The sequence below is a fragment of the Mugil cephalus genome, chromosome 4, assembly GCF_022458985.1.
Source record: "Mugil cephalus isolate CIBA_MC_2020 chromosome 4, CIBA_Mcephalus_1.1, whole genome shotgun sequence".
In the NCBI taxonomy this organism is placed as follows: Eukaryota; Metazoa; Chordata; class Actinopteri; order Mugiliformes; family Mugilidae; genus Mugil; species Mugil cephalus.
Window position 1 is genome coordinate 3,482,166 of NC_061773.1, and position 27,970 is coordinate 3,510,135.

A 27,970-nucleotide genomic window follows, 5' to 3' on the forward strand; every position below is an offset into this window, starting at 1 on the left:
TATTGCCAATATAGGCGAAATCGACATGTACTTTGCGAAACAAATTAGTAGTTTTCGTTTGTGTTAATTACATGTGAATCAACGACAAAGCCACTTCTTCCAAAAGTGTGTACACAAATTTATTCTGAAGTTTCTTATGTGCACTTCTAGTCCAGAGCACTTATTCGTGATTGTATTTTGAGGTTTCTTGCACATACTTTCTGTTCAGAGCATCCTGACACAGCCTGAGAGCATAAGCAGTTTTGTGCCAATGCATGATTTGAGCCAGCCTTGATGGATTCTTTTTTATTATTATCGTTTGTTAAATGGCACGTATTACTGCATTCTTACTTTGTTATATGTTGTTACTGTATACGTTACGATTTAATGATAATCATGAGTTGTGGATTCACTGAACAAATTATTTTCTTTATTCATTGAAAAATTCCCCAAATGTCTGAGGGATTAAATGGGTACAAGAACAAGATCTCCATCCAAGAACAATTATACAATGTGCAACTAGGCCAAGAGACGACCAAGTATGCAAGTTATAAGGGTGTAGTAGCAGTGTACTGTTATATAGACGAAGCACCACAACTGAATAACTTTCTTCACAAAAATGTTTTATTGCGAATGTTTTTTTATACAAGTTTGTTCTGAAATGAATTTTTTTTTTTTTTTTTTAAACATATTCAAAGACTTTATCTTACACTTAAGACAAATTCAAAGTTATTCAATGCATGGCCTATGTACAGAAAATGATTACTTGTCTGAAAAAGTGATTAGTGTAAGTATGTGTAAAGCAGACAATTAGGGGGAAAAAAACAAGAGTTCCTCGGATGTGGGTAACAAGAATGAGTGTGACATAAGAGTTAATACTGCAGCTCCCTGGGAATGCCACACATTAAAACAACAAGGACACTGGATGACTGTTCAAACCATTATTTTTGAAGCTGGAACCCAATGTGAGCTCCACGTCCTCTTCTCACAGGACCCTGATCAAATACAAGCTATAACACAGGGTCTCAATGCAGGAACATAGACAGTACTTGACTCAGCGTCCAACTGTTCAGCTTCTGGTCCACACCTTCACCTGATTGGCAGGTAAACAAAAAAATAAAATAAAGTCTGAAGGAGAAGAATAAACTAAGATAACACTAAGCACACAGCAGGCTATTGACCGCATCATCCAAATCAAGTATGCCTGCATACTGAAGCGCTCGCTTGTCAGTCTGAAAAGAAGAGAAGAGACTAAACTCCCACAGGAAGCCTTTTAAAAAAAAAAACTTGAGGCGCTTTAATCTCAAATCAGGTAGAAAATCTGTTGGAGTACAGCTGAAAGGGTGTTCTCTGTGTCACTTTGGAAGATATGATGTGAATGTTAACATCACCTCGCAGCATCCCATTGCAGCTGAGATTCCTGAGGGTTCCCCAAATGTCCTGAAATTGCAGAGCTGATGATGCAGGGGTTTGCACGGTTGTTGGTAAATAAATGCAAGGTTGGTGATCCGAATAAAAGTTGGTAGAAGGTGCCAGGGCATTGGCTTTTTTTTCTAGAAGAGCAGGGCCCCCATGCTGCCGACTTCACTCTGTTCTTTCACAAAGATCTCAAAGTACTGGTAGATGATGGTGACAGCCAGCAGGATACCGGTGCCTGAGCCAATAGCTCCCAGGAAGTCTGCCATCACTGACAAACCGCCGATACACAGTCCACCAAAGGCAGCAGCTGTGGGAATGTACCTAAAAACCCAAACAGAGATATTGAGACGTTTGCTGTATGCAGCAAGAATGATATTCAAAAAACACTTCATGGCCGTGAAGTAGAGTAAAGGAGTAGTTCAACATTTTGAGAAACATACATTTACTTTCTTGCTGAGAGTCAAACATCAACAAAACTCCCAGAGGTTTCAGTCATTTAACAGTCAGCTTAGCATGAAAGTATAAAACAGGGAGCGTGTCCGCTCTGGAATGAGCCAAAAATGTACTACAAACAGCTGAGCAATTTGTTTTAAGTGAGCAACAAAGCTCGACATAACTGTGACTAACAGCAGCAATAACAAAGGTTGTCTCACTGCTTGAGCTAATGACACAAAAACTACATAGATCTTATTCTACAACTATATACAATAGACATCTGAACACTAGATAAGGCCGTATATTACACTTCCATCTGACACAAATAGTTTGTGGAGGTTAAACGCTTTATCAGGCAGCAACAACCTACTTCCTCCTCCCATTCTTTAAATTAGTTCAGGAACAAACTGAACCAATAAACCAACTATGTAGGGAACTGACTGAGTAACAGGACTTTTTCCTAGAGTACTTTTTGCCTCATCACAGTATAAAACCCATAGGTCTTAATAACATTGTCACAAACAAAATGTAGGACAGAGAGGGAGACCTCTCTCTTCAGTAGACTGTGTTTTTCTGAACTAATTTTTGCCACAGACTTGAATTTGGATGTTTGAAGGAGGTTTTTATTCCACTGTTTTTACATGGAAGATTTCACGTTTTCAATTTAGTTTAATAAACATTTTAGGATAAGTCAAAAATGATTGTATGCACCAAGAGAGCAACATAAGGTGAAATAAATGGGAAGCTTTGTATTGAGACAAATAAATAATGATGCTTAATTCACTGGGCAGTTAACAATTCCAACAATTCTATGTTTTGTAGTCTGGAAGTGTAAAAGGTTTTTGATTTTACCTGTTCAGTTCATGGACCATTGAGGTTTCTCTGTGTCCCCTCATTACCATCTGCTGTTCCTTCAGCTGTTTTGCCACCTGGATGATAGTGAAGGACAGAGCTTGATCACAAAGTCCGTCTAAAATAACCCTGGAACACCACCTGAGAGAAAGCAGTCAACACTTACATCTTTCGCAGAGGAACCTGACACTTCAATCCAGGTTTTAGAGAAGAAGGCGCATGAGCCGAGCATGAAGAAGATGTAGACCAGCGCGTGGACTGGGTCATCGAGGACAGTGTCAAAGGACTCCGGGGGGGAGAGGTAGTAACAGAGACCACCAACAGGGTAGGCACGGGCTGGGCCACTAGATGTTGCGTCCTACATAGACGAGGAGATAAAGGACACTGTGTTCAAGGGGAAGAAAACTTCTACCATCTGAGGTTAACAGGAACATCACATGTATTCTGCTTTTTATTACAGGCAATTCTTTGTGTTAACGAGGTCATGAAAGAGACACTTATCATCAAGCTTTCGTAGCACAATGTTTTTATGTGTAAAGATCAGATCATGGTTGAGATTTATCCTGGTTTTGCTTTGACAGCAACCAGGAAAACTGTTGCATGTTTGCATCTTGTACAGGTTTGTGACAACCTATACACTTTATACAGTGTCCAGTACTAAGGTAGGTATTACTAAGGTCATGTATTTAGGCCTAATTACTTAACACAAATCAGTCAAAATTATGGTATACTAAAATAGTGACAAATACTAACATAGCTGATTGATGCCCTGCATTGGCAAGTAACACAAAAACTAAAGATGCTGTTTGACAAGTTTAATGTAAGAATAAATGTATACTTACAGACCACGTTCCCAGCAGGTTAACCAGGAAATTGCCACTGAAGCGAGTGGAAAGCATCTGGGAGATAACGTACAAGTTGGAGACTAGGGCAGACTGAAGGATGATGGGAATGTTGGAGGTGTAAAACAGCTTGATGGGGTAGGTGTTGTACTGGCCGCGGTAGCGAGCTGACTTGATGGGCAGATCCACCCTGAATCCCTGTGAGAAGAATTTAATATTTATGTTCATCCTCTTGATTATTAACAGTTCTTATTTAAATAGGCAATTTCGTGCAAGGCCGCTGACCTGAAAGTATATCACTACAGCAAAAACAAACACTGTGGCGATGAGGTTCATGAGGTTGGGCAGGTTCTGTCTGTAGAAGGCCTCCTTCAGAGCACGCACTTTGTCCGTCCTTGTAGCCAGCAGATGGAAAAGAGCAATGACTGCTCCTTCAAACTCCGTACCTAGAGACAAAGGAAATTCCAAATATTACAAACATTCCTGTGGACTACAACAGGGTGGACGCTTATGAATGATACCTTATTTACAGATCTGTTAGTGGTCCCTTACCTCTTCCAGTGTTCACAGTGGTTGGGCTGAATGCTTTCCAGACAATCGTCTCACAGATGTTGGTGGCAATGAACAGTGAGATCCCTGAACCGAGACCGTAGCCCTTCTGCAGCAGCTCATCCAGCAGCAGCACAATCAGCCCTGCAACAAACAGCTACAGAAGAACACAACAGATCCAGTCAGCTGGAAAAGCACTGATGCAGTCACACGAAATGTTTCTCTTTGCTATGGATAAACATGTCTTCAGAGGGACATTTTGTTAACAAATACAGGTTTTGTAAGGCCACCACTTACAGTTTAACTGCAGCATATTTACTTTCTGAGCAAACTCCATTAGTGTAAAAACATTAGAACCAATAAGAAATGGTTAGTTGAACTTTTTTCTACCTTGAGATAATAAGATTTTCTCTGAGACACAGTCCTAACAGAAACAGTTTTTCTGGTGTTACACACCACCTTTTATGTATGATGATGACTACTCTGAAAGTTAATTGTTTTAGTAGGGTATATTTTTATTCAGGGAACTTTAGTGAAGCAAAGGAGTCAATATTTTTACTCTTAATCTGTTAGTGGTGTGTATTAGTCAAACAAAGTTTAACAGTAACTAGCAGATAAGAAATACAGTACTTTAAATTAAGGTTCTTTAAATGAAATAATCAGTTTGAGACATTTAACCCTTTAAACCCTCGTGGTTTTTGAATTACCGTAACTCACAATGGTTTGTACTATTGACAAAATTCAAAGTGTGGCTGTAGTAGTAGCTGCCAGAAGAATATCACAGGAACTTCTGTCTTCTGTCTCTCTACATAAAATTACTTTAACGACTCTAGACCTTTCTGAGCACAAGAGCACATCAATTTGCAGTACATTAAGTGCAACTTCCCAGTATTCAGCCACACTTTGAGTTTTGTCCACTGGTGACTTACGGTAAATCCGCTGGGGGATGTTCAGGTCTTAAAGGGTTAAAGAATTTGTCCCTGTTCTCACCTGAATGATGATAAGCAGACAGATTCCTGCGCCCATCTCTGACGGATCCCCGTACATGCCAGTCATCACATACACAATAGCCTGGCCAATGGTGATGATCATTCCGAATACTGAAATAAATATCAGAGATGGTTAGAGACTCAAAGAACTACTTCGTTATAAATTCTGGACATTTTAACCAGTTCAGAGTTTACTTACATTTCTGCGCTCCATTGAAGAGGGCTCTGTCCTTTGGGGTGTCTCCAACTTCAATGATCTTTGCTCCAGCAAGAAGCTGCATGATCAGTCCGGAGGTGACAATGGGCGAGATACCCAGCTCCATCAGAGTACCTGGAGAGAGATTTAAATTAAGATATATTGTACAAGTAGGACAGCAATGTGTACACAATGGTTATTCAGCTTGACAAACACCTCTGTTTGAAGCCAGGATTACTCTCATCCAGTAGAAAGGATCTGCAGAGTCTGAAGACATTATGCCAAAGAGGGGAATCTGGAGAAGCAGAACACAGCATGTGAGAATGACACCTTTATGTGGTGCATGACTTCATTTCTATGAACAAGGGAATGTTGAAAATGACATATTGCTTCAGCTGGATGGTTTGACAATCATATAACTGACAACATACTGCAGGTGGCTTTGCAAATAGTGAGGATTAGCTGAACTGAATTAGTATTCAATGCACAAAAGTAAAGATTTCCATTCATCGTTTTTAAACGATTGCTTTCCTTTCCACAACATGTATCATTATGAATGGACTTCTGTGACTGACAGTCAGGAAGAATGGTGGCGATGGAAAATTTTATGCACTAAATATTAATTAAAACACTAATTTAATAGACAAATTATTCCATTATCATAATCAATCAAATATATAATAATTCAATAGGAATTATTTTTGTTTTAAGTTCAAACTCTGAGATAGACTTCATAGATGAAGCTGATACTTAAATACGCACAATAATTAACAGTGGCACTTACTTGGCAACACACTAGAAAGATGAAAAGAGTGATGGCGGTCCATAGCACCTTTTCTCTGAACTGGATCTGTTGGTGAAGGACATCAGAAGAAGTTAAAACCAGAGGGAGCTAGATCTAATCCGATATTGAGTGTGAAAGTGTACTATTAAAACACGGGCGTGGTTAAAAATACACACCTTTCTTTCAGGTTTTTGGATTTCTGGCAGCACTGCGCAGAATGGCTTTATCACCTCCAGGAATTTGACTGCAAACAGACAAACGCGGTGTTTAAAGGTGAAATAACAGCTGGTCTTGAGTGGGACGTGGCAGTGAATGGGGGGCGGACTCAAGGCAAATTTGAATTTTAAATAATAACCAAATCTCAACACATTGAATAAATTTGTACCACAGAAACCCTTTCATCTGTTCCTTTCCAAACACTGACGCTGTTCGTAATAGTATTAAAGTGGTCACGTAAACCTCCAGCTCGCAGTAACAGCGGTAGTGTTATGCGTCGTCATCACTAGATTGTCAGTGTCTTTGAATGAGTGGCTAACAAGTTAGCCTACAAGAGGCTTCTAGCCACAAACTGTGGCCCATAAAGTTAAAACACGTCAATTCAATACAGTTTGTAAATACACCACCTGGACATTATATCCTCAAACTACTTTCAATATGAGACAGTTTATAACGATAGAGGAGCAACTATCAATCAGTAAGCTAGCAGCGGCAGGATGCTATCGATGCTAACACTTAGCTGGCGAAGTTATCCAAAAGAGACAAAACAACGAACTCAGCTCCACTACGGGGACTTTAGGGGACAATTTAATTCAAGTCACTTGTCAAAGCAATACTCACTGCCCATGGTGTTCCAAGTGTCCTCTTGTACCCGTCTTTACTGTGGAAATCTGACCAGACTCAATCTGACTAGTGAGAGACCGGGAGGAGGAGGAAGAGGAAGAGGAGGAGGAGAAACTTTAGAGACACGTCACCACTAGAGACACGAAGACCAGAGATTTAAAGAGACAGAGACACGCTATTAAAGACAAAATACACCAATGAAAAAGAGTAACATGCACAGTCCTGCACTAAATCATGACTCACGACTGGTATTCAGTTGAAACAGCGTAAGGCATGTGACGATTCAGCTGTGATCACTATGGAGAATAGAATAGAATAGAATAGAATAGAATAGAATAGAATAGAATAGAATAGGCTTTATTTTCATTGTACATCTCAGCATACAGTGCAAGAACAAGAACGCGAACAAGAACACCTCTAGAATGTATAAACAAAGTAGAGCAAAAAAAGACTAAAAATATACTAATATATACAGTGTGACAGTGGTATTGTATATGCATACTATATAATATTGCACTCAGTTGAATAAAAAAAGAAAAGAAAATCAGCTACAGCTACACAAGTCCAGATCCATGTAATTTGTGATGCTGTTAGACTGTTGATTAAAAAAAATGGATCTCTGTTATTTAAACAAATGCTGTACTATAACCTTCATAAGGCTAAGGTTTAGTGCACCCTTGACTTCAGTTACATATGCAGAAGTTCTCAGATGCTGCTGCAATTGTGGAGTGTATCATGGATGGCCAAGAGCAGGAGTACAAAAATCTAGCAAACAACTTCGTTTCACGGTGCAAAGTGAACCACATTTGGCACAATACAGATAAAAAAAAGATGGTAGTGGATTTATGAAGGTCCAGACCTCCACCTGCAGCTCATAACCACCACTGGGAATTGTGCAGAGGTGGTCTTAGACCTATAAGGAAATGGGTCTACACCTGGATCACGGACTGGACTGGTCGGCTAACATAGACTCAGTATACAAAAAAGGAGAATAAGCTGCTGGACTGTTTTTGCTAGTGCCATCTTCTACACTGTGGTGTGCTGGGGAGGCAGCATTAAGAAGAAGGACACCTCCCAACCGGACAAGCTGATACAGAATGTGGACTATGTGGTAGGGACAGAGCTAGAGTCCTTGAAATCAGTGGCAGGGGCAAGGGCCTTCAAAAACCTCTAGTCCATCATGAGACAGACTGGACTATTACTATTCTGGTCAAATCAGGACGGTGGGTATTTGGTGGGACACCTGGTATGAAGCAAAATGGAAGGATATAAAATAAGAAATTCAATGGGATCCTAATACAAGCAACGGTAGGAGACTATAAATTAACAACACTCACTGGAGAACATCTGGATCCCTTGACCTTTTCTACCTTACAAATGTGGCTTGATGCCATTTGTAAATTTGACCTGTGGCCCCAACTGAAGGTACTACGGTGGTTTGTTTACAACACAGACTTTACACCAAACAGGATGGACTCTAGATTTAAATACTGGATACCAGAATTACTGTAAAATGAAACACTCAAAAGTTTTCAGACATCAAAGGAAAAACATAATTTGGGGAAACAGGATCAGTTTTTTTTTTTTTTTTTTTTTTTGGCGACAGGTTCATTATTTAAGATAAATTGAAAGAAAAAAGACAGAAACAGAACCATACAAAATTATACAACCAATAGTTAAAGCACATGCTGATATCTCAAAATCAATAGTTTCAAAACTACACAGAGGAATTGCAATAATTACGGGGGTTACTACAAATTATATTAAAGAGAGATGGAAAAAAAAGTTGGGTGAGACAATAACCAATCAACAATGGAAGAACATGTATGAATCTGTTTTCACTACTTCTTGCTCTATGTACAGGCGTGAATATTCCTGGAAGAACTTTGTTCGTTTTTTTATCCCAAGATGAAGGTGCACCTATTATTGCCATACAAAAATACTGGAGAAATATCAGGGATTATGAAGCAAATCATCATCACATTTTTTTGGTGCTGTCCAGCAATAAAACTATTTTGAGAAAATGTTTGGATAACTATAGAGCACATTCTAAGATGTTGGATCCCACCAACATCATGTGTTTTTGTGTGTTTGTTTTTCTTTCATGAATTCTGTATATTTTTGGCTGGAGGAGTTCGTGTGATGTGGCTTTTCAGACCCCTTTAGTGCTCTCCATTGCAACTGTTCATTCATCTAGACATCAGGAGTTTGATGTGGACTGGTGACGTGCACTATACTTGTTGTTTTTATTTATTTATTTATTTGTTTTGCTAATTTCTCTGTTTGAAATTGAAAAAAAAAACTCAATAAATTCTAGGTATAAAAAAATCTTTTATATCTGTTTCTATGTGATGAAGCTACTGGGAAGCAAAGGGTAAATAAAGCATGTGATGTCATGTAAACTGATCAATTAGAATGCATTTGTTTTCACTAGTATAGCTAGCACAACTGGCAAGTGAGTATATGAATACGAAGATATAAATGTACAGTATTTGCAGCTGTTAACCACTTGGGTTTATCAGGGAACATTCAGATTCAGTTTTATTCTATTTCCTTTTGTGTACTCACTACTGTACCTTACTTGCCATTACCTTATATTAATTTTTTATTCACTTAAAAAAAAACTTGTACAACTGTTTTAATTGTGAATTGTGTAAAAGTTTGTGTAAAAAAAAAACAAATGCCTTTGTTTGTTTGTTTTTGTTGTTGCTTTTGTTTGTTGTTGTTGTTGTTGTTGTTTTAAGACTCAATGACCTTCAGGATTGCAGTGTAAGACATTTAATTTTACAAGTGGTTACAGTTAAGTAGATCTACTCCTGAATTTTATCACGGATAGTAAAATAATCTGATAGCCAAACCTTGAGACATGATTCATACTTAACCTTAACAGTTCAAAATAAGTTGTGACAATACCTTTAATGTGATTAATATAAACAAGGACTCATAAGGAAACCCTGAGGTAGGAGGGTCTGTAGAAAAACACTACTGCTCTGTTTCTGTCACTTTCTGCAATTTCTACAATGATTTTGAGTGGGTGGTAATCTACACTGTAGATTATCAACCCAGCTAACAATATATAAAGCTGTAACTCATTGACCATTTGGACCATTGAAGCTCTTCATACCTCACTGTATGCATGTAACAGTTTATCAATCTGTAGAGGCCACTGTGCCCAATAAACAAGTTTATACTTTATTTGCATTTACTTTATTTGGCAAATGTTATTTTCAGGTCAGATTTTACATGATATTGGGATAGACATTTACTTAAAATAACTTAATAATACTGAACATACCTGGAGTGTTATTCCTTAAAGAAATTCTAAACCACTTTAGGAAATTGCATATATGGTTTTGTAAACAAGAAGTCTGACAAGCAGATCTTTATTTTATGCCACGTGTCCTTCCTGCATCAACTCCTGTGTGTCTCCACCAGAGGGCAGCAGTGTCTAGCAAACAATAGTCGAAAGCTGAATCACAGGTGACTGGACTCAAAGGGGTCTTGAAGATGTTTTAACCATCCATCCATTTAAGTCAGTCAGTGCTAAAAGGTTGGTGGGGAGTTTGGCTTTAAATAAAAACATCTGTGGGTGATGCCTGTAATTGGTGGGGCCTGTAATTGGAGGAATTAGTTTTGATCCTGCTTTCCTTCCCCAGTGAATGGCACTCTAACCACCAATTATTGGCCAAAGACTCCAGTCTTAAAGTTAGCCATCACTTCCAACATTAGTGCTATTATAGATTCTGATTAACAGAGATGTACATAAAAGGCCAAATAATGTCACACAGACAACAAGAGACAAGTGTAATGTAGAGTAATGTGTCGACAAAAAGATTGACTGGAAATAATGATAAAAAAAATATTTTTGTTCAACAAATGTTTCGGTTATTGTCAATGCGTCTAAAAGTTTATTTTTTAAATACATATTGACGACTAGTTTTCTTGTGTCAAAAATGTTGTTGCGCATAAGTTAATAAATAATAAACTTTGTCCCCAATGGAATGTCTGCAGTTTTCATTTGATAAACGTAATTCTCTCTGTAGACACTTCTTGTAGTGTAGTTCTGTGTGAATAGTTTGTTGTGCCTCATCATTGTGCTGCTTCTGTTTCCGCTTGGTGGGGCACAGGAGAGATGGCCCTGGCCTGAGGGGTTGTGGACTGGTGAACTGTTGTGTTTAAATGCACATGTACAGCGCACACTTCAGTTTGGGCAGTAGGGCCTGAAGTTCAGGGCCCCACAGCTCTTCTCATCAGCTGATTTGAAGCACGGGGCGCAGAATGCACAGCCCTTGCTAGCTTGGCTAATGTAGTTAAGTAACATACTGGTAGTTAATTTGCGTTTCATTCATTCATTGCATGATGAGGATGAATCAAATTGACTACCTGGCTGGTGTGAAATTCAGGACTCGAGCAGAATTTGGAAATAAAAGGTCTGAGACCACATCGATCCAAGTGGGAAAATACAAAACAAGACAATTCAACCAGGAGTGGTTTAAGCAGAAAAGGTGGTAAACCAGAGCTGTCAAAAAGGTGCCTGGTGAGTCTAATTTATTTTTTATCTATATGGAATTGATAATGTAGTTTGCATAAAGTTTTAATTATAATGGAATTTGTGTAATGCGTAATGGCGATACGTGTGGGGGACACAACCTCATGGAGCAGTGTACCTGTCTGCGGAGGTGAACATGTCTATTTTAATGTGGTATATTGTATGTGGTGACTTTGTTTATTGATTGCTGTGTATTGGGTGTGCACCGCTTTTATTGTTGTAACATTATAGTTTCGATATTGAGTATGATATAGTGAGATCTTTAACACTCCCGTGAGGTGGCGCTATTGATTGATATGATATCAGTTTAGCATTTAGCAGTTTTAGTTTGTCTGATGGCATTATTCAGCTGCAGTTTTTTTGTAAATTGCAATTTTGTCTTACCTGTTTGTTGTCAGGTGCTGTGGTCCCCTCTCTCACTTGCTACCAGGTTGAGGGTTGTAAGGATACTGATTATGATATTTCTGGATTGTATTATAAGATTTTCCGGCATGGCCCCACCAAAATTTCCAAGCCAAATCGCTTCTGTTGACTACCATCAAGGAAGTTTGGTATTCTACACTGGCAACAGTTGCTGCATACACCCTGGGTGACATTTTTTTGGTCAAACATTTCTCACATAGCTGAGACAGGAGGATGGCACTGTGTGTAGCAGAGAAAGAATTCACTCTTTCAGAGAACTCCCTGACGACACAATGTTCTACTGTTGGGGCACTAGGAAAAAGATAATTACAAGGCTACACTGAAATGGAATAAAGCCATATCTAATCTTTTGTCTGTTGGCAGTGCATAGGTGTGCTCAAGTCAGTCTCCAGGAAGTCACTTTCCAAAGAAGAAGGCATACAACATAAAAGGCCAAGGCAAAAACAAAGCATAAATCCACTGTAAGGAATTTTAGGTAGATTTTTTTATTGTGAATAAAAACACACAAGAATATATTAGTGAAATGTCAAATAATTCAAAAAGATAGTTTGGGCACTTACAGTTTTGTTGTGAAGTTTTAACCAATAGATCTCAAAGTCAAATATTCCGAATGGAAAGATATTAGCATTTGGACTAAGAAGTTCTGGAACACTGAACTGTTATGCTATGTATATTTTTACAGACTTAGAGCTCTAATTAAAGTGAGCATTATGCAGTTGTGTGGATGATGAGGGTAGTCACTCTGGGGATATGACTTCTCTTTTCCAATGTGAACGAAAATATTGAAGCCAGAACATCCTACTCTGATGCAACAGAGGTGCATTTCACTCACTTGTTCAGTGGACCAGTTAACTCAACATCAAAATCAGGTCACTAGCCACACACAGTCCCTCTCCGTTCCCATTAGTGAGATCAATCCCCTGCCATTTACCCATAATTTATGCTGTTTTGTGTGTGTTTGAATTGATGTTTGTGTGTACTTTCTTCAGTCACTGCATCAAGTAGATGGTCGCACTTGGTAATTAGTGGCTGGGGGATCTTGAAGCAGGAAATCAGTTGTTAAAGGCTTTTCTTTTTTAAAGACCACATTCCGATGTTTACAGTGACAGGATAATACTATGTTGTCTGCCATGTCCTACACCCCTTGGAGATGTTTGAGGCAAGGGGGAGCAGTGGTTGCATCCAACATGAGAACCTGAGTGGGAATAAAGTCACACGATCACCATGAGATCCAGCAGAGTGAATCACTCTCTACTCATCTGTTTCATCTAGTCACTCTGGAATAAGAACTCCTCACGGATTCGACAGGAGAAGCTTGTCTAAACCTAAATCTTTAGCTATCATACATTTTCATTGTTTCTGATCTTCTGAGAGATTTAATGTTCACTAGCAGTTTGACGAAGACACAAGTGGGTCTAGAGCTGGCCCAGTCTTTACTGCTCTGAATAACCAGGTCGGCTCTGTGGCTGATCTGATCTCCTAGCGACCCACAGACTGCTGACTTACAGTATTTCACTATGTCTGTCATACAGTCGAACTAGGAGAGGTCAGAGGTTAATGTCGGTGGGTTTTAACTGGTGGACTTAATTGTCTCCATAATCCGCTCCAGTAATCCAGCAGACGAAAGAACATTGTGTCCTCGACTTCAAGCTCCAGGTTACATAAACATTAACTGATCAAAGAGCCTGAACTCCTCCCTGCAGGCCGTTTCTCATCACAGCATAAGAAACCGTTAGCTCTATAGATTTAAATGACAGTGGTATAAAATACATGCATTAAATACAGAGAACAATAATGCTGACATTTAGCTGTTTTTAATCCGATCTGACAACTAAAATAAAATAAAACAAGTCTGCGGTCACGCCAGCAGCTCTGTGATGCTGTGCAACAGACAAAGTGGTGCTCTGAGCTAAACGCTAACAACAACAATAGCATCATATTCACCATATTGTTACGACCTGCCTCAAAAGAAGAAAACGGAAGAAAATCTGGAGACCACACGCAAATCTCTTAAATTCAATTCAATTAAATTCAATTTTATTTATATAGCGTCAATACAAATTGTTTCAAGATTCTTTACAATCCATCCAGCCTGCAACCTCCAAAGGAAGCCTGAATGCAGCAGTTTTTCCTTGCGGTGGCAAGGAAAAACTCAGCGGGGTAGATAGATAGATAGATAGATAGATAGATAGATAGATAGATAGATAGATAGATAGATAGATAGATAGATAGATAGATAGATAGATAGATAGATAGATAGATAGATAGATAGATAGATAGATAGATAGATTAAGAACAATATATAATAATACCAGTATAATAAGAGTATATAATAATAATAATAATAGTAATAATATACACATTGAAATGTGTCATATGTGCAAGGTGAGCATACGTACACAACTACAATATATAATATGTAAATATGTATTAATGCCTGTATATATGTGTGTGTGTGTGTGTGTGTGTGTGTGTGTGTGTGTGTGTGTGTGTGTATATATATCTCATCTCATATTCCATACCGCTTAATCCTGCACTAGGGTTGCAGGGGTTGCTGGAGCCTATCCCAGCTGGCACACCCTGGACAGGTCTCCAGCCTATCGCAGGGCTTGTGTATAGATTTAGTGCAGGTAGAAACGACATACATACATCTGTCATAGACACATACATCTGACTGAAGTAAACATGTAGAATCTGATGATGATACAGATACAAGATATAGCTGATGATGTCACGTGACACTTTGACAGTATAAGAGGAATCACGGACAGGTTGGAGAATTATTCATCCAAGTAGGAGTGGATCACTGCAGCTATGAAGGCTGGGCAGGTTGAAGAGACCACGACAGAAGATGTAGTTTAGAGCTCCACAGGTCTGATACGTAAATTCATTTTATTGACTTAAAGCAAATATGCACTAAGTAAATCAGTCGTGCCTGTAGTGTGTGTCTGAGTGAGTGAGTGCAAGAACAGACAAAACACAGGACAACCCAAAGTTCTACCAAACCAAAACTTAACACAGTCAAACCAAGATAGAGAGACAAGTTAGCAATCACATCAATCCATCACTACTATTGCCAGCCATCACTACTAATTAACCACTCCCAAAAAAAAAGAAAAAGAAAAAAAAGAAGTCTTTAGACCTTGAAGCTGTTGCCATGTTCACTGTTGCAGTTCAATTTGTTAGCAACATGATTAGCACTTAGAGAGTTATTTTGCAGGCTGTGTCCCTATTATGGTTCATCCACTGTCTCTGTGTTATTAAAAATTTTATGATGACAGGTCGAGATGAATATTCAAACTCAAAAATTGTTGCTGCTTTAACACTAGGGGGGACATAACAAAAGGTTATTTTTAATGGAAGTCAGTGAGAAGAAACTACAAATTGACGCCTGACGTGCCACTGTGAGATGGGTGTAAGGCTGTAACCCACAAAAGTTGCACTTTTGTTTTTTTGCTTTTTTTTTTACAAACATCCAAACTGGGCTAATCACATTGTTGGAGAGTCTCAGTGGAAGTGCTTTGAAGTTCTTGTTGATGTTGTCATGTCATTATCAGTTTGAAAATTAAGTGGTGACCAGTTGATTGCTCAGCATGTCTTTGGAGTGCTGAGATATTTCAGCAATATGAATATGAATATGAATATGAATATGAATATGAATATGAATATGAACATGAATATGCGACAGTGGGCCAGTTTATGTTCAATGCCTAGGACTTCTCCTCACAATAGGTTTGTGGATTGACATTGTTTTGCAGCTTACATGGTGCTGGTTGGTCTTTTACACCTTAAGCATAGACATACAGAATGGTGCATCTTTATCATAGTTGTCTTTCACACCTTTCTTCCAAACCTGTCTGAGTTCTTGTCTGTTGTTGGTGAGGTGGGATACAGAGCTAAAGCTTTGTAAGGACAAGCACCTTTAAATCCCAGAGCAACAATACAGGTATGGGTTAGCTGTTTTTGCTTTTGTCGCCCTGCTAATCTCACGTCAACAGCTGCGCTCAGCACAGTCTCAGTAACCACACAGTAACTGACTTACATAACCTGTTTAAAGGTTCACTGACATCTTTACTCTTAATGTCAACACTACCGTGAGCAACCAGGTGGACCCAGCGGAATCATGCAGTGCCCTGTTTTAACCTTAACATGAACTGAAAAGTGTTTTACACAAGAACAGAGAATATGATGCAGACACATTTTTTTTTATCAGATACCATGCAGCGATTTTACTTTAAAAGCTCAAATAAACTGTTAAATGCCCCTCGAAACAATACAGGACACAATGAAAGAGAACTGCTTTGTCTAAAAATTCCTACAGGAGAAATGAACAAGCCAGTATGTACTGAAGCCAGGAAACAGTGATCTCAATGACTGTAATTAGCAGGTATAATGTGACATCGATGTGCCAGTGAATGAAAGTGTGCTACAAAGTCTGCTGAGCCTTTCATTGATGCATACCGCCCACACTGCCTCCACTCACATACAGACCCTTACTATAACCCACCTATAGGCACTAGGGTTATTTTTGGGGAAAGAGGCACGACAAGTGGAAAATGTATGTGAAGGGGATGAATGCAGCCATGGTCTAACCAGTAGAAGATCAAAACAATCCTACTGACCAGAGAGTAAAGACTGACAAGTCATAACATTAAACCCTAAAAGTAGTTGACCACCCTTAACTGGATTAACGTCAGGCTCAGTCCAGATTATTCCAGACTATGACCTGTACACTCATTGCTTTCCAGGCCTGTCTTCTCCTGTGTCTGGGTTATTTTAAGCACTCATGCTCACACACACAGTGTAGTTGCCGCTGGCAAACTAAATGTCCCTGCACTATAATGTAGCTATGTTTTTTCCCTTCCCCTTTTTTTCACAGAGACACGGTTTTGTTTTGTTTTGTTTTGTTTTTTGTTTTTTTATAACGGATGATCCTGATGAATGCTACGAGCCAAAATGCATTTGTCTAATAAAGTTGTTCCTTAAACTACAGGTACTGTTGGAGTCTTGACTTTTCTACTGTTTTTTTGTAGCAGATGAAGTCACAACAGACATGTAATTTTGCTCACTTACAAATAACATCCTCACTGATGATGGCTTTTCATATGAGTCTGACACGTGCAATTACATCTCATAGATCAGACACAAGGGAAGTCAGAACAGTTAGGACCACACACATTGCCCCTCCTTTCTGCTTAATACAGTACCTTCTCACATCCTCTCTACCCTTGACTTCGACTGACTTATATATGATTTATTAAACTGAAAACTTGACCCCTACGGTGATGGAGTCTTCTGGCTTTTTGATACCTATATCAAAAAGCTATATTTCATAAATCGTTTCTATCCAATGACACCCTTAGAAGAAATTGTCGCTCCGAATAATTTTTCATTAGTTAGGGCCCTACAGCACCTCTCTCTAAAGGCCATCATAAACACACCAGATGGAGGACTTTCTGCTGAAAGAAGTGTGTTTGTCAGTTTTTCGCACATCTGTATAAAAAGTGTATGACTGTTCTATTACTCATTTATCCAACAGCTCTTGGTGCCATGGCATAACCCCTGATGATTTAGGGAACTGAGGAAAACAGCCTGTGACACCACGGAGGAGTTACACAATCCCAGTCCAGATATACCGTTGTACTACTTTATCTTGCAGTACGTCAACAGACACATGACTCCCATGAACCTTGACCTCAACATTCAGAGGAAGCAGAGAACTCTTTGAGTCTATCTATCTATCTATCTATCTATCTATCTATCTATCTATCTATCTATCTATCTATCTATCTATCTATCTATCTATCTATCTATCTATCTATCTATCTATCTATCTATCTATCTATCTATCTATCTCTATCTGTTTGAAGCCGTGCCAAGGTGTTACTACTGTAAGATTGTGACACAACTGGCCTAATTGGAAAATGAATGAACGTCTGATAGAACAGAGGACAACACGTTCCGGTTTAGGTTTGTCATAAATGGTCAATAGCCTGTAATTCGTACGTGGATTGGGAGGGTTGCATAACAGGCCCTGACATCATAATCTTTGTACTTGATACGTGTTGTGTGTGGTACTCTCACCTGAACCCACTGGACAGGAGCCTATGGACTCTATACAGTTATTTTAACTGTTACTTGTTTGACTTTACGTCTCATGCAAATGATCTACTTTCTTAATTTTCTTAAAGCATTGTTTTGTTGAATAGCAGCATAACTTTGTCATTTATAATACCTAGTTTTCCCTGGATACCTTAACAGTTATTTGAAATGCCATGTCTCATAATGTCTGCCTAGACAGGATTACTTGACAGCAACTTAAAAAAACAACATAGATCTCTGCTGCTACAACCATACTCTACATTTATTTCTTCAGTGGTGTCCCCAAACCGAAGCAGTCAACCATTGCTGACACACACTGTTCCCTGGAGGTTTGCAGCGATTCAAACCTACACATCACATTGTACCTTTTTAAGTTTCCTACATTCCCTTTCTTCATATATGTGGCACAATACCTTCCCAATTTTATTGTTTAAATCTTTGATTATGCATCCAGGTCAGAACTTTTTTTAGACTGCAGCAACGTCTGCTTTTATGCGTCTGTTTGGGTTATTTTTAGCTCACATACACATGTTGCTGCAGCGAGAGGGACATTGCACGAGGTGTTCTACAGACTCACATCGCATTTCAGTAGCTAGCTTGTGTTTAAAGAGCGTTGGTGGCTGCAACGAGAGGCTATCAGATAAGGATTTTCCAAACCCTTAGACTGTGAAATCTGTAAAACTACATCAGTCAAATTAGGCACAACCATGCACTACAAGCCTTTGTGCCGCAAACACAAGAACATCTGCATGTTTGCTTTGTGAGTATTCAAAACTAATGCGTACATGCTTTATCGGACTAAGATTAGTCACACGAGCTCTTGCGTAACCACTGCCGCTTTACCGTGTTCTTTTCTGGTCAGACAGATTTTATTTGTTCTCTCATGACTTTGCAAAGCTACTGCTTTGATCCAATAGCCTTCGGTCTGAACACACTTACTGTTAAGATTTAAGATTCAATATTATTTTTATTGTCATTGTAAAATGACTGTGTACACAGAGAACAACGAAATATTGTTTGTCATCCACGGTTTAGAAGAGGGGTTGAGCGAGAATGTTGATTTAAAGAGGGGGGACAGTCCATTGATCATGAGGAAAGAAGCTTTTCAACTTCTTGGATGTCCTACAGACAATGCTTATGCATCTTGTCCTTGAGGGCAGTAGGGAGAAGATATGATGGGAGGGGCGATGCAGGTCTTTAATGACGGACATGGCTTTACGGATGCAGTGCTGCTTGTATAATTTCAACAAGCAGGGAATGATCTTGCTGGCTGTCTTCACAGTTCTGTCTACCTGCTTTTTTTCCTTTTCACTGCAAACCACAAGATGAAACTGTAGATGATGACACTTTCTACAGTACCTCTGTAGAATGACATGAAATGTGAAGTGGGGAGGCCAGTTTTCCTGAGATGAAGTTAACTTGACTGCTGGATGACCGCTGTGGTGTTGGTGGATGAAGTGAGGTCATTAGCAACGTGGACACCGAGGTATTTCACACTACTGTCCCTCTCCACAGCATTTCCATTAATCAGTAGGGGTGCGTTTTGTTGTTTGTAAGCCCTCCTGAATCTTTCTAAGTTCTTTAGTCTTTAGTCCACATTGAGAGAGAGGTTGTGGTATCTGTACCATAATAACTGCCTGACCTCCTCCCTGTGTGCAGACTCATTGTTTTCCCTTAATAAGGCCTTTTCATCAGCAAACTTGATGATGTGGGTGAAGCTGAATCTGAGCGTGCAGCCATAGGTGAGTAGGATGGAGACGAGAGGACTCAACACGCAGCCCTGGGGAGAAACATAATTTTGACTTTACTCCATAGCATGACATTGTCTTAACATAATCCTTGCCGATTTGTGTTTATTCAGGTTATGCGGTTATATTTTGTATGAACAATGACACCCCTGCATCTCATAGCACTGAAATGCTAAAAATATTGGCCCTGTTGCCATAGCAATGTTTCACTGATTCAGTCACCAAGGCAACTGTCAATGTCCCACACCAGCACCCACAAATACACACAACACATTCAACACAGACGAGATGAGGTAAAGCATATCAAATCGAACAAAGTAAGAGACTGAATTCTGTCTTATATCTGAAGTTTTGGATATTTTGAGGTTGGGCCCTGTCCCAATCCGGAGCAAAACAAACCCATCTAAATTTGTTTTGCAGTAGGCAGTAGATGAGCTGCGAATGTGAAGTTATTTTTAGATCCAGAAAGAGGAAATTATAATCCCTCTCATCTCCCGCCTATGATCTCCATTCACCTTCCTTTGAGGATATTCACTGCACCGAAAGCCCATAATATGTCGGCCAGGACAAATGAAGCGTTACACTGCTCAAAACAATGTGTAGTAGTTATGTAAGCCAGTTAATCAATGTATGTCGCACCCCCTCGCATACAAGCTAACAAACAAAAAACCCAAAAAGAAAAAACCACAAACAATGAGAAGCTAAATCAAAGACAGAAGTGTTTGCATTGTGTATTTCTGAGGGATGCACATGAATAGCCTGGTGTATAAATGACGCACATTAAAGGTGGGTATATGGGTTCAACAGCCATTGAGTCAGACATTTTGCAACAGACTTTAGCTTGATCGCTTGTAACAGCAGATCGTCTGCATTATACTCAGCAGGGCTTGCAGACAAATTCAAAGTCTTGTCCACGTGAACAACAACAAAACAAAAGACTTGAAAGCCAGCTAAAGGGGCAGCCAATCCCTCTACACAACAGTAAAGAAACAATAATCCTTTTAATCCCAAACAACCTGTTAACAACCTTTGTGTTGTTATTTGCTTAACCAACCCCTTAGGCGTCATGTAGTTGTCTCGGTTTGAAAGTTGGTATTTGTTACTTTAGCAGTTGGTACAAATCACTGAAAAAGTGATGCAGAACTCTGGGTATACTTTCCACACAGCTAGTGTTTCCAACTTTCAGTGGACTTACTCACTTCAACTCAGTGTTTCCAGTACTTGAAAGTTGATTAGGCTGATTACAAAGCCTCTAGTTCTGCCCGACAACAGCTGGAGTTCAGGTTCAGTGTGTATACAATATGTTAAACAATGACTGGTCATCTGAGGTGCTGAGGGCTAACACCTTCTAATGCTTCCTGCTTTTCACTTAAGAACTACAATGGACGTTTTTCATGTTTGAAGTATATAATCTGAGCTCTGTGGACCTAGTGCAGATCGGTCAGCGATGTCACCACTGTACAGCAACTGAGCCAAAAACCTCAACTAAACTGCTTAATAATGAACTCTGTATCTACAGTGACGCATGTAAAGTCTTGTTTGCAACTTTCTCACTCATGTTGTCGCCAGCAAACTTGTGAAATGAAGGGAAAAAACGCAAAGCCTGTTTTCTGGGCATGTTCCTGCGTATGTCTAAATTACATAGAACAGTAGTCGAGGTTGATGTTTTGGCTCTAAATCACATTAACATGTCATTACATTGTTCAGAATCAGGTTTATTATCAGGTTTGCACATATAGTGAATTGGTGTGGCGTTTTCAAAGGCAGTACTGCAATTGATCCTAAATTATGTCATCCTTAGGAACTTAATAGTATGTAAAGCAATATGTGGCCGACACAACAACTAACATCACACCCATCTACACCACACACAGCATCATCACCACATCCATCAGCCAAACCACACAGGGGTTCGACATTTCTCTGAAATTATTTTAACGGCTAAACTGATCTCCAATAAAATCTCAACCTTTAAAATAACACTGCAAGTACATGATGTAAAAACAAACCAACAAACCAAATCTCTTTCACAGCTTTGGTGAACTCTCGTCAGCCATGTGACGTCTGAGAACAGACTAATAGTTAGATGATTTAGGGGGAATGGGTTATTCCTAATTAAAATGTGTGGAGTGGTCAGTTTGATGTGATATACAAATATTATTGTTGTAGTATTGTTTTTTGAAGCTTACAGACTGATTTTAAAGTAGTAACACAGCAGTACTTTTTATAAGCATTGCTGGAGAATGTCTTTGCAATGAACACCCTATATATACTGTATATATATGTGTGTGGATTAGAGAATATATTTTTGCGGTTATAGATAGTTGATAGATGGATGGAGAGCGTTAACAACATTATTTTTTAAGACAAACTAGGTGACTTTAAATGCTGTCACAGAACTGCTTCCTTTTTTTTCCAGATGGATTCACACATCTGCTGTCATCAAAACACTCACCCTTTCACTTCTGTTTCCGTATTTCAGTGTTTCCCGTCCAGCCTCACTGTTACTATGCACTGGCTAAACTTCAACCCTGATGGTAACCTAAACCTCCAAATGCCATGCCAGTAAAAGAACACACAGACCACATGTTTTACCACAATTAATGCCTTTATTATTCAAGACACTGTTATCACACAGGTATACAAGAAAAGTCTTGCGATAACAAAATAAATCAAAGTCTGTATCAGGAGGACATAATATTTATAGTGGTAACATGGAATGTACTTGTCTCCATTTTTTTACACATTCCTTTCAAATAAATAGTCTCTATATAGTCTTTGCTGCTAGTGTTTTTATCAATATACTCTCTTTGTTAAGTCAAAATTGTAGGAATGAAGAGGAGAAAAAACAAAGATAGTGACGAAAAAAAAAAAGATTCAACCCCCTCTGCAGTCTTTCGCTTAGAGGCAAAAAGTACAGGAGAGAACTGTTGGAAAAAAGGCAAATCCCTTTTTCTAGAACTAAATAATCTTCCACTGAAAAGTATGAATCCAAGTGTCTGATTGACACACAACCCATATTTGTTACAAGGGCCTTAAGAGACACCAATATAAACACAAATGTCCTTATCGTATGTTAAACTTGTCAGTTGCTACAAGGCTGCTGACCTAGCCAGCCAAGGTCAGCTTGTTCAGTCAGCTCCCCACTGATATTGTGCTGTGCTGTTGGGGAACGACAATTCAAACTTTTTTAAAAAAAAAAACAACAACAAAAAAACGGACATATCACAGGTAAAGCACCACAACAGGCTCCTAGCTAACTACTGCTTCGATATTCTCTGCCTCGCTGGGTCTCTCTCAGAGAGAACTTGACAAGAACCGAACTCATCTGTACCAGAGGAGGAGAGGGGAAGGAGAGTTCTGGGATGCTACAGGAGTCCATGTGTTTTTGGAGAGACCTCTGTCTCATCTCTCCTACCGTGTTTTACAAAGAAAAGTAGCGATCTCAGAAAAGTGCAAGGAAGGGCACAGGCCGCCCTGTTCCTCTGGCAGGTAAGTGAGAGCGCAGGACAACGCGGACTCTCCCCTGACCCAGAGGTGTCTGAGGTTTCCACCAGGCAGACCCTCACATTGGCATAAGGGTGATGCACCTTGGGGTAGCAGGGTTTCAGCTTAGTGAGCTCTTCCCATGCTTAAAATGTAGACCAGGTTGGCTCCTATGCAGCCTCAGTCAGAGCTGTGATCCTCCAGCTGGGAGATTATTGTGATCAGGTTCTGGAGGCCAAAGATGAATCCACTGTCCTGTCCTTCATGTACTACACTGTCTTCTCCATAGTGCCTACAGGTGGTGTGAGCAAAGTCAATCATGCGCACATCTACCGCCGGGCTGCTGGCCTCTCCTGTGCCGTGGGACGAGCGACTGCTGCCACTGTTGCTGCTTCCTCCGGCCACACCGGCGCTTCCACCGGCCGAGGAGGAGCGAGGGAAACCGTAGGCCCCTCCCTCCTCCTCCTCGTCTTCATCAGATGGTTCGTCCTCGTCACCCTCCTCCCCACCTCGATGTCTAGGTCTAGTGGGAGTCCTGGGCGGATCGCCATCGTAGATGATGAGCAGGGAGCTGGAGTAGAAGCGGTACGACTCGCAGGCCTCCAGGGCCGCTTGCATTTCCCGGAGTCTGCGCAGCACCGGAGACAGCAGCTCATGACGCAGGCGACGGCCATTGTGGAAGAACTGGTAGATGGCCTCCTTGAAGCCCGCTAGGGTCAGCTTGCGCCCGTGGTACTTGTTCATGAACATCAGCTGGCCAGAGTCTGACTGGTACACCTGCAGGTGTCACACAACAACAACATTAGCACAACAGTTCCACGTTTGAGAAAAGAATCACAATGATGAGCTGCGTCTCTTCTATAACTTTACCTGCATGCCACAAAGTCGCACTCCAATAGATGCAGACGTGCTCTGCTGACACTTGCGAATCTGATTGGCTTTCTTCTCCTCTGATGCATCATCTCCATGTTGGCGAGTTCCCATCTTCAAGTCTAAGACACATGGTACTGTATAGCGCCACGTCAAGTTTTCTAAAAGGATAAATTCTGTGGAAGAGGGTCAAGGATCATACAGCAAAAAAAGAAAAACACTGATGCACAGACTGTACATGCTGATATTAATAGGCAGACAGTAATGTAGTAAGCGTTTCTTTGAAAGGATACTGTATTGGTTACGGTGCTTTGCATTCTCCTTCATCCTCTGCAAGTGCTGTTGGTGACATTTCAGGCTCCAGGGGTTGTGTTTGATCTGTGGCACCACATTTCCTTTCTCCAGGCTGAAGTACAGAACCTCCGCCTGCTGCTGCTGCACCTCATCACGATTATAACTGCACACATAAAACAGATACTGTAAGATCTGGTGTTCAAGACATTTTTTAATTCAAGGGTCTTGTTTTCAATGAATGGATCCGGGTGCCGAGGCAAATCTCCTCACCTCATGATCTTGTCTTCTTTCCGGCTGTGTCGACCTCTTTCTTTGCTGTAGTTGTCGTTCTCCTGAAGCAAAGAGGACTGCTTCTTGTTGCTCCACTTCACCATCTTGCTCTTGGGCTCGCAGTCTGACGAGGGGTCTTTGTTTTCCAGGTCCCCTGATTCGCTGTGAAGGGGGTAGGCGATGAGACACAAGTTCCCTTCTTCGTCCTCTTCAAAACTGACCGACACAACACCTGAGAGAGGGCGAGAAAGAAGGAAAGAGTGGTTTAGTGGCTGACACCCAAACGAGCCCAGCAACAGCATTTACATACAGACAGTGACGCGCTGACATTGGCACGTCCCCAGGGCCCCACACAGACGCACACACAGATGACAATAGGTCACAAGAGGCGGTAATGTTTCATATGCAGTGAGACCTTTATTAAGCACATTTTAGACACTCTAATGTCTGGATAAGGGAGAAAACATGGTTTGAACTGTCAGCATGTGTCGTTTTGGACACATGGCCCATACATACTCATAGGTCATGCAGAGACACAGTACAGATATTCAGCATTAAGTCCATCCACAAAGGTCAAAACTCAGACACTTATATGAAATAATTGAGCTGAATCGATCTTAGAATGTACATGTCGAGTTCATAAGTGAATAGTAATTTGGCTCATTTTAGTGATAAAAGAAACGGAGCGTTACGCTGATGTTATAAGACCCACAACTCCAATCCCCATCTCCTAATAAAACTCCCTACAAGGACCGGTGTATTGCACGTCCGTGTGCGGGAAAGGACAGGGAGGGGGAGGGAGGAGTGTCGCACTGAGAATAAACAGCTGCAGCGGCCGACACAGGCAAACCACAGACAGGAAGGAGGATCGAAACCGATCAAGCATCACACATATGGACACGATGCCAGCCTTCTGATTACATACAACTTCAAGTGCTAGTATTATATTACAAAACAGCCTCCGAGCAATATACATTTCCTCTGAAGACTAATTAGATGCAACACCTCGAGGGACTGTGGTGGCTGTGTTGTAAAGGTGAGGCTCGAGGACGCATATTCCCTCTGCAGCCCAGGCCCGGCTGATGTCACGGGCACTGACGTCATTATCGTCGTAGTCTTCAAACCACGCCCTTGAAGCCTGTCCTATGGCCTGTGCCTTTGGTCCGGAGTTGCAGTGTCATCACACCACCTCACAAGTGTGGGAACTTATGAGTCACATTGCCTTAAGCAGGAAGTGAAAAGGGCTACATGAAATGAAAGGAGATCTTTTATAACGCAATAGTGTAGCCTGACTATGACATATTAGGACCTGGCCAAGCTGTAGTTTAGTATCAACTGCTATTTTTTTATTGGGTTCAAAGGTTCTGATTGTCTGATGCTGCTTTCAGGTCTGTAGTTTAACATACTACTATGGTATGTATCCTCTAGATTAAAGGTTAGAGGTCCTTCCCTAATCCTTTAATCTATACCTCCCCGAAAGCCTTAATATTTCTAATATTTTATGGATTCACTCTGCTCCACATACAGGCCATTACAAGACGTCCCTGAAGCCAATATATATTGTTTGTCACAGTAAATGAACCCTAAAAAGGAGACCAAGACTCTTACTACAGAGTGAGAAACTGGAAATTGCCAGTGGCCAGGAGCATTTGAAGGCCCCTGAAGTCTAGTATCTGCTCGCCAAATCCCACCCCGAGCCTCCAGGGTCTTTTTATAGTCCCACGCTGCATTAGTGAGGAATCAGACACCACACGTGGGCCGCGAGATCACCGTGTCCACGCGTCATTGTCTGCGGTCGAAAGTGTGAGAGTTGTGGGCCTGGACGCAACCAGGGAATATAACTTTCAAATTAGAAGCGTGTAGGTGAAAATGTGCATTGGTGGCCAGTAATGAACTGAAACCAGACCTTGGAATCTCCTCAAATGACTTCTGAATGACTCCCCGGGTGATCTGTGCTAGATATTTTTGATCCCTGTGGCACTCATCTTGAAACCATAGCTGCCTCAAGCATCAGGCACGGCACTTAAGAGACCTCTGGGCAATCATTTGTCTGGCAGGTAGTCAATCCCTCAGACTGGATGCTACTTAAAACCCCCCTCTTAAACATGAGGGTCCCTTCCAGAGAACGGGATGTATTGTCTGCCAACAGTTCCAACGTGACTGCCACTGTGCGCAAATCATTATGAGCCCCTGAAAACAGGAATCCATTTAAAGACCAACACACCGTAGATCTGCTGAGCACGCTATGTCTTTTGAGCCTCTGACATATAACCATTACATTTTATGATCTGAATATTCTTTGCAGTGGCATAGCACATGCAAGGCAGGCTGACAAATTGCATGCCGTTGGCAAAGAGAAAGAAGAGTCAGCACAGAGCTGGCTCTTCTTTCGACTGCTTGACACGTCCTTCAGATTTAGGATGTCTTACCTTTATACTGAGGGGTGAACTTCCTCATCTCTGCAGGGAGGCTCTTGTAGAACTGGTGCTCTCTGGGGATGAGGGGCTTGCAAATAGTCTGTTCCCCAAACCGTAGCACGCAGGAGTGGCCTCCCACCTGGTGCACGAAGGGCTCAAGCATCACGCCTTTTCCGGAATAAGGAGTCACGTCTGCCTGCATGAGGGCTTCCAGAGCGGGACTCATCCTCACTCCGCATCGGACAGCTGAGCTGGGGGGACCCACGTCGTACGGGAGGCAAGAAGCTCGTCCGCTCGTCTGGCTCCCTATCCTCTAGCTGTTTCCTGTTGGCTCGCAGGGGGCGCTGTTGCTCGCCTGCTTGACCGAGGCAGTGAAAAAAAAAAACAAAGGGCTGAACAGGAAACAGAGACAGCTACAAAAAAACCCCGTAATCCGTCTCCTTTCCTATCCGGGGAACAATTATAAAGCTCCTCCGTTGAGGTGTAGAATCTCCTCGTTTGTATGTTTAATAAAAGGCAACATATGCAGCTATAAAAGCTGATGAACCGTTTAGAAAACACTGTACGCAGTCGTCTTAGTTCTCTGGCTGTTACCGAAACTGACGACTGATAGATCAGTACAGCCAGAAAAACAGCAGAAGCAGTGGGCAGGCCCCGCCTCCTCCCGGAATCAGCCAATCAGAGAGCCGCGGCTGTCGCTGGGAGGAGACAAGCACCAAGGAGAGGATCAAGCAGATCAGGCAAACAAAGAGGAAGCAGAGAAAACAGGGGGGAGGGGAGCCCAGGAAAAATACTAGACACAAAAACATAACATTGAAGGCTTTTTATTATTATTTTCCATGTACTTGCACGTTTCCTCGTTCTCGTTACTTTGGAGAAAATCTGCAGCTCTCGTCTTGTTCCTGTGGCATCAAATATCCTTGGAG

At 40.8% G+C, this 27,970-nt stretch overlaps 2 protein-coding genes across 2 annotated transcripts; both read right to left on the bottom strand.

The window, feature by feature from the left end:
- Nucleotides 1–581: 581 nt before the first annotated feature.
- sec61a1 (SEC61 translocon subunit alpha 1) lies at nucleotides 582–7,030 on the bottom strand. The gene is made up of 12 exons (XM_047583374.1): nucleotides 6,883–7,030; nucleotides 6,222–6,289; nucleotides 6,046–6,111; nucleotides 5,478–5,556; nucleotides 5,265–5,396; nucleotides 5,067–5,176; nucleotides 4,080–4,233; nucleotides 3,813–3,973; nucleotides 3,528–3,725; nucleotides 2,852–3,043; nucleotides 2,686–2,762; nucleotides 582–1,719 (listed from the first exon to the last, which is right to left on the bottom strand). Exons 1-12 carry the CDS (start codon nucleotides 6,887–6,889, stop codon nucleotides 1,533–1,535), a joined length of 1,431 nt encoding a protein of 476 aa, XP_047439330.1. The 5' UTR covers nucleotides 6,890–7,030; the 3' UTR covers nucleotides 582–1,532.
- A 15,266-nt stretch (nucleotides 7,031–22,296) lies between these two features.
- On the bottom strand, nucleotides 22,297–27,653 carry ip6k2b (inositol hexakisphosphate kinase 2b). The gene is made up of 5 exons (XM_047583084.1): nucleotides 27,057–27,653; nucleotides 24,628–24,859; nucleotides 24,357–24,520; nucleotides 24,064–24,239; nucleotides 22,297–23,970 (listed from the first exon to the last, which is right to left on the bottom strand). The coding sequence occupies exons 1-5, from the start codon at nucleotides 27,268–27,270 to the stop codon at nucleotides 23,374–23,376; spliced, it is 1,383 nt and encodes a 460-aa protein (XP_047439040.1). The 5' UTR covers nucleotides 27,271–27,653; the 3' UTR covers nucleotides 22,297–23,373.
- Between the last annotated feature and the right edge of the window lie 317 nt (nucleotides 27,654–27,970).